This window comes from Panulirus ornatus, chromosome 55 (genome assembly GCF_036320965.1).
Source record: "Panulirus ornatus isolate Po-2019 chromosome 55, ASM3632096v1, whole genome shotgun sequence".
Taxonomy (NCBI): Eukaryota; Metazoa; Arthropoda; class Malacostraca; order Decapoda; family Palinuridae; genus Panulirus; species Panulirus ornatus.
The window spans coordinates 37,362,436-37,376,384 of NC_092278.1; the positions used below are offsets into that span (position 1 = coordinate 37,362,436).

At 37.3% G+C, this 13,949-nt stretch overlaps 1 protein-coding gene across 4 annotated transcripts in view; it reads right to left on the bottom strand.

Moving 5' to 3' along the window:
* Positions 1 to 108: 108 nt before the first annotated feature.
* The window catches only part of Fnta (farnesyl transferase alpha), a 92,130-nt gene continuing 78,289 nt past the window's right edge, over positions 109 to 13,949 (bottom strand). For all 4 annotated transcript variants that reach the window (XM_071693483.1, XM_071693482.1, XM_071693481.1 and 1 more), the window contains 2 exons: positions 10,768 to 10,847; positions 109 to 2,394 (listed from right to left, as the gene is read on the bottom strand). In XM_071693483.1, coding sequence (XP_071549584.1) covers positions 2,313 to 2,394; positions 10,768 to 10,847 — 162 coding nt within the window. In that variant the 3' untranslated portion in view covers positions 109 to 2,312. The remainder of the gene's footprint in view (positions 2,395 to 10,767; positions 10,848 to 13,949) is intronic.

A 13,949-nucleotide genomic window follows, 5' to 3' on the forward strand; every position in this document is an offset into this window, starting at 1 on the left:
GTCTGATTTTTTTTTTTTTCACTGATAAAATGCCAGGTTGTGCTTGAAAATTTATAACATCTTACTTTGGATAAAAGGTTGCTCATTACTGCCGTAAACCAACCACTGGTAAACAAAAGAACAATTTGCACTAACAGATAGTTGCTCCCTACCCTAAAATTTTTCTACCATGCAAAACACTATTGGCACCCGTTGAGGTCAACTAAACTAAGGCATGAAGGATGGTATGTCTTTGTTTGTCACATCCAGGGTCAGAAATTTGTTAGATTCAAAGCCTATTTTCTGAATGTCAAGAACACATGCATTTAATGCTTATTGGATTTGAGGGGAAAGCATTTGCTTATATGTGCCTCCTACTCACGTGAACTGGTATTTTGGAGAACATTTAACTGCTTGTCCATAGTTTAGGTTTGTGTCTATCAGTCATGCACAAGATGTTTAAATATGAAATTATTTTCCCTGACTCAGTTTAACATTTTTGTTAGAGGAAATAATGCACATAAATAACATTTACTTGTTCTGAATATTATGTACCTTTTTTTTTTTAGTTTTATGTATCATTTAGCTTTATCTAACGACAGACTTTGCTCCTTGAATAACTTTTTAGACAAGTTGTTTGCTAATATTAAATTAAAGAATTTAGTTCACACTGAACATTAAATAAACTACAAATTACACACAAATGGGTAAGAAATCTCAAATAGAATAACAGAAAAACTGAACACCTACATAATTTAGGAAGGTTAGTTAGAGGCATGCGGACTAGATTCTCAAACCAGAAAGTTGGCACATACGAAACCATAGGGAAATAAGATTTTTATGCTCTAATAATCAAATACAAAGAAAGCACTTGATAAAAGAAAGGGACTTTCCAACTTGTCTCATGTACATGAAGGACTGATCAAAGCTCATAAGGATTTTTAAAGTACCTGTTTCTAAAGAAAGGTATGAGTAGTTAGAAATAAATAAGGGACTACATCAAGGCTGTGTATCATCAAGGTGGTTTGTTTTTATGAAAATAACAGATAAGGTACAGCACAGCTGCTGTGCAGATGGACTGTGCTATTCTTTTGGCCAAATCATATGGGCAAGATTGAATCATTTCAGTTATTTTCAGGCTTTATATAAAAGATATGTATAATATAACTAGGCTTAAAAAACAAATGAAAAAAGTATAGGCTTTCTTTGCTTTGTGTTGTCTTTAACATGTTTTTGTTTTAAAGTAGCTGTGACAGTTTGGAACTGGTTTAGTAAAGGCAATACCTGATCTGGTTCAGTGTAGTCTGATTAATTCTACCAGCAAAAGAGAACTGTGTTGTTTCATTTATGTACTTGAATATTTAATTGGGATGTAGAAATATAGAGCAATAAATGAAAATATGTATATGAAATACATCTTAGAAACAAGAATACTGTGTTATCCAAGAACTTCTCACTCCAAAGGAGTCTACACTTCTCTGCTACTAGTAGTGCAGCCTTGAGCTGCAGGAACCTTTAAAAAAGTTCTGGATAACACTAGGACTCTTTCATAAAAATCTGTCCTGGAGTAATTGTAAATGAGATGAAATCATATGAACAGTGCTGTATGAACACACTAAAGATGGCAGAAGTCAAAAGGGAGATCGTTGTTAAAATTATTGAATAATTCATGACATTTCCAGTAATACTCAAACTTCATTATATTTTGACACAGCATAGATGTGCAGCCTTTTCAACCATCTTTGGTGAGTGTTCATATGGTTTCTATTATTTATTATATCAAGTACACATTTTTGTTTTAATTCATTTTATATTTAGTGTCAGAAGTGCAGGACAGAAGGGGGAATGGGGAGACATGGAAACTGGAAAAACTGGGAGGACTGATTGTGTACAAAGTATAGAATGAACTGAACTGGTGTGGTGTACATGAGGCAGTGTGCTTATGGGCTGAATGAGGACATGAAGCAGTTAAAGGAAAGTCTATAAGGCTTTACTGTAGATGGTAAGCTCTGATTTTGGTGTATCAAACAAGCTAGCTAGAAAGGATGTGTGTGAATGAGGCATTATTCTTTTGTTCCTAATGCTACCTCAATGACGGGAAAGCATGTGTATATATACACCCTTGTGCAGTATAGATTATCATACCTAACAGTGAAAACTCCAGTGGCCAAATAAGAGGTTGTGGTGCAGATATAATTCCCATGGAATGGAGTCATGAAAAAACTTATTAGTTGGCAAGGAAACAGCAAAATACCTCAGTAGTGCAATCCTTGTAAAATGTGTATGTAAATATGATACTGCAAGTTTAAAGAACTTACCAGTGAATATGACAATTAACATCTGTGATTACCACAGCCAGCACCAGTGCCGCTGATAAGGTCTCCCATTACACTCTCCAAAAGAACACCACAAGTACTGGAGAGTAAAAATCATTATGTTCAATGTATAATTTATTTCCATATTACTACACTGCTTAACTACTCAGTTTACACACTAAAGATAGATTAGATGAGACTTGCTTCTCCATTCACACTTCTGCCCACATACACAAAATGCAGTGTTGCATGTTCCACATGAATCCTACCATTAGCCATTTATGGAGCAAATGGAAAGCAATACTTGTTTCTCCCCTTTTCTATGTTTTCCATGAAAGAGTCAACTGAAGACCTGAATGAAAACAAAACACCCCAACCATAGAGCTTTCACTTCTAAATGAGATATCGTACATGTGTGAGCATCTGCTCCATCCATGTCAAAGGGAGCATCATTAAAAACAAAATGCACAAATGAGCCATGAGGATGTATGTATTTGATATAGTCTGTGTACACAGAAGCATAACTAAAATTAAGATACACAAGTACGCTAGTAGAACGTTTGCATCTGATTTATCCTGTGCCCACGGAAGCATCACCAAAAAAAATATACACATGTAAACCATGAGGATGTATGGATTTGATTAATCCTGTGCCTGGAAGCTTCACTAAAATTATTACTACAGGTTGAGCATCCCTAATCAAAAAATATGAAATCCAAAATGCTCCAAAATCTGACACTTTTGAGCGCAACATGACATTACAGGTGGAAAATTCCACACCTGACCTCACTTGCCCATGCTGGTCTCTGATGCTTGTTGGTGCCAGTTTGATATAAGTAGCATATAATTTCAGAGGATCTCACTTGATCATGTTGGGCTCTGACACTATGCTGGCACCAGTTTATCATATGCATATAAATTCAGAGTCTGGAATGAAGGTGAGGCCAAACAACTGCAGACCGTCCACATGGGCAGCAGAGATTGTGACACCTTAGCTTTCTGGTGGTTCAGTTTTACTTTACACAAACTTTGTTTCATGTGCAAAATTATGAAAAATATTGTATAAATTACCTTCAGGCTATGTGTATAAGGTGTATATGAAACATAAATTGATTTTGAGTTTAGACTTGGGTCCCACCCCCAAGATACCTCATTAGGTGTATGCAAATATCCCAAATTCCAAAAAAATCCAAAACATTTCTGGTCCCAAGTATTTCAGATAAGGGATACTCAACCTGTATTATCATTTCTTTCTTTTACTTGTAAGCCAGGAGGATGCATGCATTTGATTCAACCTAAACACTGGAGCATCAAAAAAGGTAAAAGATAGATATATAAAGGTTATTTATTTAGACTCTTTTGAGTGTAACATTAATACAGCGTGACATTTCTATTATTGTACTAGGATGAAAATATTTAAAGAATACAATGACTCTCAGCTTCTTTAAAAAAATGTCTATAAGTTCCTTTTAGTGTGGTTTTGTCATATGCAACTTTCTTTCATACTTGTTTGCAGTTTCCTGCATTCAAGGTAGCATCAGGAACAGCCAAAGAAAAGGCCTCATTTGCTCATGTCCATTCTCTAGATGTTTTGTGTAATATACCAAAACCACAGCCCCGCTATCTACAACTAAGCCCCACACACCTTTTCCTTCTTTCCCCCAGCTACTTCAGTTGTTGTGGTTCAGTACACTAGTGGCATGTCACCCCATGTATACCACATCACTTCAGATCACTTTATCCCGTACATACCTTTAACCTTCCTACATGTTCAGGCCCTGATCTCTCAAAATCTATTCTTTCTAGCCTTTCATTTCCAATTCAATCACCTACTTCTCCCCTCCACTTAGCGAGGTAGCACAAGGAAACAGACGAAAGAATGGCCCAACCCACCCACATACACATCTATATACATACACGTCCACACACGCAAATATACATACCTATACATCTCAATGTATACATATATATACACACACAAACATATACATATATACACATGTACATAATTCATACTGTCTGCCTTTATTTATTCCCATCGCCACCCCGCCACACATGAAAATAACAACCCCCTCCCCCCTCATGTGCATGAGGTGGCGCTAGGAAAAAACAACATAGGCCACATTCGTTCACACTCTGTCTCTAGCTGTCATGTAATAATGCACCAAAACCACAGCTCCCTTTCCACATCCAGGCCCCACAGAACTTTCCATGGTTCACATGCCCTGGTTCAATCCATTGACAGCACGTCGACCCCGGTATACCACATCATTCCAATTCACTCTATTCCTTGCACGCCTTTCACCCTCCTGCATGTTCAGACCCTGATCACTCAAAATCTTTTTCACTCCATCTTTCCACCTCCAATTTGGTCTCCCACTTCTCCTTCCCTCCACCTCTGACACATATATCCTCTTGGTTAATCTTTCCTCACTCATTCTCTCCATGTGACCAAACCATTTCAAAACACCCTCTTCTGCTCTCTCAACCACACTCTTTTTATTACCACACATCTGTCTTACCCTATTATTACTTACTCGATCAAACCATCTCACACCACATATTGTCCTCAAACATCTCATTTCCAGCACATCCACCCTCCTCTGCACACGCCTCGCAACCATATAACATTGTTGGAACCACTATTCCTTCAAACATACCCATTTTTGCTTTCTGAGATAACGTTCTCGACTTACACATATTCTTCAACGCTCCCAGAACTTTCTTCAACCTCTCCTCAGTTATTCTCTACACAGGTCCAAACTATCTGAACATATCCTCTGCAGGTCTCTCAATCATAAACTTCGTATTACCTCACCTCACTCTTACCATATCATTTCTTACCCAAGCATCTACGTCTCTCAATCATAATCTTTGTATTACCTCACCTCACTCTTACCCTATCATTTCTTACTCAATCATCCCTCCTCACACCACATATTGTCCTCATATATTTCATATCCATTACATTTACCCTCTACTATGTAGTCACATCTAGAGCCCAAGACTTGCATCCATACAATACCATCCGAACTACTTTACCTCTCTTTCAACACATTCCTCAATGATCCCAGAGCCTTCACCCTCCTCACCCAACCTATGACTCACCACAACTCCCACAGTTCCATTCAATGCCATATCCACTCCTAGATATCTAAAACAAAAAAAACAAAAAAATCCGATTCCTCTATGTTCTCTTCATTCAAACTAATCCCAAATAGCCTGTCTCTCTCGTCAGTGTTAACCTAATAACCTTGCTTTCATTCACATTTACTCTTAATTTTCTCCATTTGCACACTCCCAAGCTCAAGCACCTAGTTCTAGTTTCTGACTCTAATCTACCACCAGAGTTGTGTTATCAGTAAACAATACTTAACTCACCTCTTAAGCACCCTACCCCACAACAGACTGCATACCTGACCCTCTTGCCAAGATCCTTGCATTCACCTATCTCAACACCCCATCCATAAACTAACCACACTGCCATGGGGAGATCATGCATCCCTTCTGCAGACCCACCTTCACTTGGAAACATTCATCCTCCTGTCTATCTAATACTCCTCACTGCTTCTAATAGCTTTCTTCCCACACCATATCTTCATAACACCTTCCACTAAGCACCACTATCAACCCTATCGTACTTCTTCTCCAGATCCAGAAAAAGCATGTACAAATCATTCTGTATCTCCAAGTATTTCTTACATAAATTCCTCAAAGCAAATACCTGACCCACATATCCTCTATTATGGATGAAATAATGTTTCTAAAGATGAATGTAAAAGAATTCAGGCTTCTTAGGATATATCCAGTTAAAGAGGGAAACTGTCAGCTGAGGTTGAAGATCAAAGACATACCATGGAATAACAACTGCTGAGTTACAGAGAAATCAAATGTACCTAAGAAACAATGAAACAAAAAAAAATCAAGAGATCAGTTAAAGGAAGCTACAACTGGCATCATTAATGAGTATGAATAGCAATAAAGTAGACACTGAATGAATTATCAATCCAGAAAAAAACAGTCGCTAAGCAAGTGAAGGGATGTATTTATAGAGGTTTAGAAAGGGTGCAGGATCTAGAAGCATGGCATACCATTACGGCTCCACCTACTCTGAAAGTGGCAGATGATGAGCAGGATATAAGCAGTCTCTCTGGATGTATGAAGTCTGAGCCAAGAAAAGTGAAGTTTTGAATGAGACCTAAACACATCTCACTTTGAGAAAGCAGTATTATGCAACTGTATACAACAGACTACTGTCAATCTAAAGAAGCCATTGACGCAATAAAAAAAAGAAAAGCAAAAATAAAGGGAAACCCATTGAGGCCTTGACCACAGATCGCCATTCTTTTCTGTCTACAAGCTCTGATTTTAAGGCAGTGAAGAAATGAGTAAAAGAAAAAAATTTCATGATTTTGAAAATCTGCAATTCCATCAGCAAAATTTCAGATTGTATAACAATAAGAGATTCAGTCAAATGAAGAAAAGTTGTGGATCCAAATACAATGTAAAAAGCTGATATGCAGCCAGATACATGAATTCAATACCTGGAAATTTTGTAGACACCATTGGAAGAACCATACAAAATGACAAGACTGAATTACCCATCAAGAAAGATCTGTAGAAAAACAAAGAAATCAGGCTAATAAGAATACTGCTGAGTCATACAGTCACCAAACAAACAAAATGAAAAAAAAAAGGGAAGATTCTGAAGCACAAATAAAAACAATTTGAGGAGACAAAACATACGTACTTTCATGAGATGTTTGAAAGAGTTGAAACTTTACAGCCCAGAAAGGAGATAAAGATGCATGACAACCTACACATGGCCAGTAATGAACTGAAAAACTATCAACAAGGAAGAAATAGTTAGTAAGTCTGGAAGACTACCATGCTAAATACCAAAATGATACATAAATATCTGAGCCCAGCAAGAAATCAATCCTCCATGAACTATGAATAGACTACTATTCAAAGAACAAACTAGCTCAGCGAAACCATGCATGGAATCAAAAATGTGTTAATTACTTATTTGTACTACATGGGGAGCAAGTTTTACTCTCATGGAGCCCCATCTCTTCAACATTCTCTTCTATCATGCAGCTTCTTAAATCTATGTATGTTGCCTGCATACATTGTGGTGAGCATTATAAGCTAGCCCTAGGTTTGAACTACCTTTCATAAATCCATGAAAATTGGAGATTCTGCATTTTATATTAAAAAGAAAGTTATGAAAGTGACCCAAAGAAAATATGCTAGTGTTGACCAATGAGTTCAACAAAAGAAGAGACAAACAATTAAAGGTATAGTCTGTGTGATGAGCAAGCCTTTACAAATCCCAAAGAACAAAAAAAGTGATATAAATGAAGCATATAACCAGCTTAATGAGAACTCAGCACCAGGACCTGATGCGAGCCTAATTATATTTCTGAAAAAGACAAAGATGATAATACAGAGACAATGCATTCATCCATCCAGTAGAGAAGACATGCAAAAAGGCATTATATAACACAAATGCACCAAGAAGGATCTATGCAATAGAAGAGTAAAGACCAGTTTACTTTACATCACATATAATCATTGCTTATGACAGAATGATAGAAGAAAATTCTTGAGCATAAATTCAACAAAAATAAACAAAGGCCAGCATAGGTTTGTACCAGGTAAAAATACAAAAACTCTACTTTTAGCTCACAATGAAATATATGAAGCAATTGCAAAGGAAAGAATGTATACTGGTTTTCTTGACTGTTAAAGTATGTGGTGGGGGCATGTAAGTACAGGGATAATTGGAGACCCTTCTGCAGTGGCCAACCCCATAATGGGAGTTCAAGGAGGAAATGAGTATCAGAGATAAAGATAAGTAGTTAAAGCACACTACAGTGCTTTATTAGAATAGCTGACATAAAATATGAATCAGGAAAGTGGATCAAAGTTTTTAACTAATATTAAACTAAAGTTGTAACAAATGAAATGTCTGAAGCAGACAACATTCTACAGTGTGTAAGGGAAAATATAATGAGGTGTTTTGCAGATGACACAGGAAAACAAACAAAAGCTGTATGAAGATTTGAACATAATCTACGTGTAGATAAACAAGAACATGATGAAATTAAAAGCCCAACAGGGAAAGATTTAGTTGGTGAAAAAAAATTCAAAATTTGCAGGAGTTACTGAAAGATGAGAAATTTGAATTCAAGGAGCACATTAATAAGACAGTACTATGAATCCAAACAATGAGTTATGAAAATGAGAGCTTTCACAATGAAGGACAGAAAGCTAATGGAAAAATGTTAATGTACCAGCAAGCACAAGAAGCAAAATAGAATACTGTTCCATCGGCAAGCCAAAGTCAAACAAAAATAATAATTTGAGAAAATTCACAAATTCTTCTAAGCAGAATGGATGGTTTGGAACATATAAACTAGAACAAGAGGTTCGAAGAACTCAAACTTTACAGCCTAAAAAAAAGAGAAAGCTTTATACTATGTGATAATCTATACATGGCAGCAAACTGATGGCATCTAGAATAACGTATCAGGTCTAAAGGCATCTTTGCAAGAAAGAAATTTTTCATGTTCATCATTTCCCACAATAGTGAGGTAGCATTAAGAACAGAGAACTGAGCTACCTTGCTAATGCAGAAAATGGCACAAATATGTATGGAAAAAAAAAATCTTTCTCAGAAAGATGCTTTCAGATTTGATGTTATCCTTGACACCATCAGTTTGCTGCCATGCATAGATTATCACATAATATCTTTCCCTTCTTCTAGGCTGTAAAGTACGAGTTCTTTCAACCTCTTGTGGTAGTCTATATACACTGGAATAATAGCTATGAATATTCCAAAACGATATAAGAAAAAATATCTGACTGCAAAAAAGCTACCTCGTGCACATGAGGGGAGGGGGTTGTTATTTCATGTGTGGCAGGGTGGCGATGGGAATGAATAAAGGAGACTATGAATTATGTACATGTGTACATATGTAATGTCTGTGTGTGTATATATATGTATACGTTGAGATGTATAGGTATGTATATTGTGCGTGTGGACGTGTATGAATATACATGTGGATGTGGGTGGGTTAGGCCATTTCTTTCGTCTGTTTCCTTGCGCTACCTCGCTAATGCGGGAGACAGCAACAAAGCAAAATAAATATAAACATATAAATATAACAAAAGAATTAAGAATCATATGTAGAACTACTACTGAAACATTAAAAAAAAAATTGGTTATGTGGGTGAAGTCAGTCCCTAACAAACCTCAGATTCAGAATTATTTAAGGTGTATGGTGGCAGAGAGAAACAGTTCTACTTTATCAAGCAAGATGTGTGGTAAGCACAACTTGCTATCCCAGCCATTCTGGCAAAATCTTGTCATAATTTCTCATAGATAGGTAGGTATTTTCTTATATATATAATGGTTATGATACAGGTGGAAAGGATTTCCACCACAGAATGAGATGATTATACTGGTAGAACATTATGACAATCTTTTCATTGGATAACTATATGAAGAGGATCATCAGCAAAACAAGCTACCTTTTTGACAAACATCAAAATTTTCTTTTAGTATAAGAACAGTGATATATCAATGGAGATCCATTCAATAAATAATCAACCCAACTTTGGAGCTGACATTATGCCAAACTTTTCACTGGATAATTAAAAGATGAATTTTATGAGGAAAATAAGTAACTTTTTGACACATCAAAATTTTAATATAAGGACAGTGAAATGTTAATGAAGATCCATACAATGAATAATCAACCTTAGCTGGAACTTATTTTAACCGCTTAGTTTCTTCACTAAGTGAAGCACAGAAATGCCGAAAAATACTCCGTGCAAAGTAATTATGTTGCCACATTAAAGTGAAACAAATTCTTAAAAAGAGAGGGAAAGACCTTGATTTGCACACACCAGAGAAATGAAGTTGTAGAGGAAACAAGATGACCTTATCTAAATTCCATAGGGAGCCACAATGATGCTAACATGACCAGATTTTTTCATATCATGGAGGATTTCAGAATAAGATGTAACTGGAAACTAAAGAAAAGTGTCAGCTAAAGAAAAGTGTCGGCAAGTACATTACAAAATATTTTCCTTAGCAATGGTTAGTGGATCTAGGGAATATGGTGCGCAAAGCTGAAGTGGGTGGAAACAGCATGGGATAACCAAAAAGTCTATACATGAAACCACACATGCTTTAAAATATAAAAACATAAATCCATTTACACATCTGCATTCACACAAATGCACAAACAGAAGCATAACCAATCACACAATCATTTGATAACGGGGAATCATTTTTATCCTGTAATAAGTAGTTTTCTTCAAAATGAGGTAAATGAACTTTCCTTAATACCTATAAAACAGTGTTCAAATGCTTTAATTATGCTTTTATAGACTGAGATCTAGTACTTGAAATACAGCACCACCTAAATGAATACAGAAATATGCCATTTAAGCACCGAACCTGTGGCAAAGGTTCCTTCCTATATATCGCCAGTACTCACGGCGAATCTTGTCATGTTCTGTAGCCAGGGATTCACACATCTGCAAGTTATAAAAGTTCTTACTCATTTAGTTGAACACTATCAAGTGAATAAATCAAACAAGGTAGCAGGGAAAAATAAGGTAGAGGGAAAAAACAACTGAATTTGGAATGTACAAGAAGTCAGCTTGAAGGAGTATGGTACTTGCTTGATATATAATGAACCAAAACCACAGCTCCCTATCCACATCCAGGCTCCACAGACCTTTCCATGGTTTACCCTGGATATTTCACATGCCCTGGTTCAGTCCATTAACAGCATGTTGACCCCAGTACACCACATCATTCCAATTCACTCTATTCCGTGCATGCCTTTCACCCTCCTGCCTGTTCAGACCTTGATCACTCAAAAACTTTTCCACTCCATCCATCCACCTCCAATTTGGTCTCCTGCTTCTTGTTCCCTCCACCTCTGACACATATATTCCTTGCTCATTCTCTCCAAAAGGCCAAACCATTTCAATACACTCTCTTCTGCCCTCTCAACCACACTCTTTTTATTACCACACATCTCTCTTACCCAACTAACTTGTCCCTCAACCCTGCTGAACCTAATAACATTGCTTTTATTAACATTTAACTTTCTCCTTTCACACACTTTTACAAACTCAGTTACCAACTTCTTGCAGTTTCTCACTCAAATCAGCCACCAGTGCTGTATCACACACACACACCCCTGCCAAAGACGGACCTTCACTGAGAACCAAACACTCTCTTCCGACTAATACACATGCCTTACACCCTTGGTAAAAACTTCTTACTGCTTCTAACAGGTTACCTCCCACACCATATATTCTTAAGACCTTCCACAAAGCATCTCTATCAACCCTATCATATGCCTTCTCCAGATCCATAAATGCCACATAAAAATCAATTGGTTTTTCTAAGTAATTCTCACACACATTCTTCAAAGGAAACACCTGATCCACACATTCTCTACTACTTCCGAAACCACACTGCTCCTTCCCAATTTGATACTCTGTATATGCTTTCACCTTCTCAGTCAATACCCTCCCATACAATTTTCCAGGTATACTCAACAAACTTATGCCTCTGTAGTTTGAACACTCACCTTTATCCCCTTTGACTTTGTACAATGGCACTAAACATGCATTCCACCAATCCTCATTGAATGTTGAATATCCTTACCAACCTTTCTTAATAAATCTAACCAAATACCATCCACTCCCACTGCCATGCTGGATTTTGTCTTCAGCAAGGCTTTCACCAGCTTCTTTCTTCAAACCACCCTCCCTGACTCTCTCACTTCGCACATCAACCCAACCAAAACACCCTACATCTGCCTCTCTATCATCAAACACATTCAACAATCCCTCAAAATACTCACTCTATCTCCTCTTCACTCCATTACTACCTGTTATCACTTACCACCTTCACCGATGTTCCTTCCAAAACATCCTTTTATTCACCCTAAAGTTTAATGATACTCTCTAACCCCAACTCTAATTTGCCCTCTTTTTCAGGCCCTACACCTTCCTCTTCACCTCCTGCCACTCTCTCTTACACATCTCCCAGTCATTTGCACTTCTTACTTGTAAGTACCATCCAAACACCTGTCTTTCCTCTTTCACTAGCAACTTTATTTCATCCCATCACTCACTACCCTTTCTAATCTGCCTACCTCCCACCTTCTTCATGCAACTCTTGCACATGCCATCATTGCTTCCCTAAATATATCCCATCCCTCACACACTCCCCTTCACTTCATTTGCTATCACCATCTGCAATTCTCCATTCATCTCTCATGGTATTTCTTCACACAGGTCTCCTTTCCAAGCTCACTTACTCTCACCACCCTCTTCTCTCTGACATTCTCTCTTATCTTTTGAAAATATCTACTTTTGCTTCCACAAGATAGGTATACCGGGGTCGACGTGCCGTCAATGGATTGAACCAGGGCATGTGAAGCATCTGGGGTAAACCATGGAAAGTTCTGTGGGGCCTGGATGTGGAAAGGGAGCTGTGGTTTTGGTGCATTATTACATGCCAGCTAGAGACTGAATGTTAACGAAAGTGGCCTTTGTTGTCTTTTCCTAGTGCTACCTCGTGCACATTTGTGGGGAGGGGGTGGTTATTTTCATGTGTGGCGGGGTGGTGATGGGAATGAATAAAGGCAGACAGTATGAATTATGTGCATGTGTACATATGTATATGTCTGTGTGTGTGTATATATGTATACGTTGAGATGTATAGGTATGTATAGATTGCTTGTGTGGACGTGTATGTATATACATGTGTATGTGGGTGGGTTGGGCCATTCTTTCGTCTGTTTCCTTGTGCTACCTCGCTGACACACGCATACATGTACTTACACATATCAACATATACATTATTACATACATGTACATGCACATACAGATGCTCTCCAACATATGACCTAAGCGACTTATGACCTTCCGTACATACAACCAGAAAAAATATAAAAAAAATACGTAAATATAAAAATTACACTGGGTTGTAAGTCCACCACTGCTAACAGCTGTATGGGTATGATAATGAATGTCTTTTGTCTTTTATCCTACTCAATCTCTATCATGATTATCTTGCCTTCTATTAACCACCTTTATCATATGATCCTGTAGTTTCACTTAACTTTTATTTAAGATTCTTTTGTTCATGGATTGATTCACCCAAACTTTCAATGAACTTTTCAACAGCTCCTTCATTAGCACTTGCTGCTTCACCTCGAATGTCGTACAAGCTATAGCTTCTTTTAAATTTACTGAACCATGACTTGCTATGAAGTTTTCAATGTAATCCTCTCCCACTTGCTCCTTCAAAATCTCATAAAGACTTCTAGCCTTAGTCTGAATTGTTAGTATGCTTAGTGGTACATGTTTTTGAATTTGATCTTCCATCCACAGCATCAACAACTTTTCCATTTTGTGGATGGGCCCTTGTCGTGGCTTTGTTATTATTGTACACTTCATACTTAGTGAACCTTTCACTGCTTCATGTATTTTTTTTTGTCCCTTAAAGTAGTGGAGACCATCAAATAGGACAACTGTAAATCATGTGCAATAACTTAACTTTTTTCCTCCTTCATATTGGGTAATCACCTTCATTTTCAATTCCAGACCAAG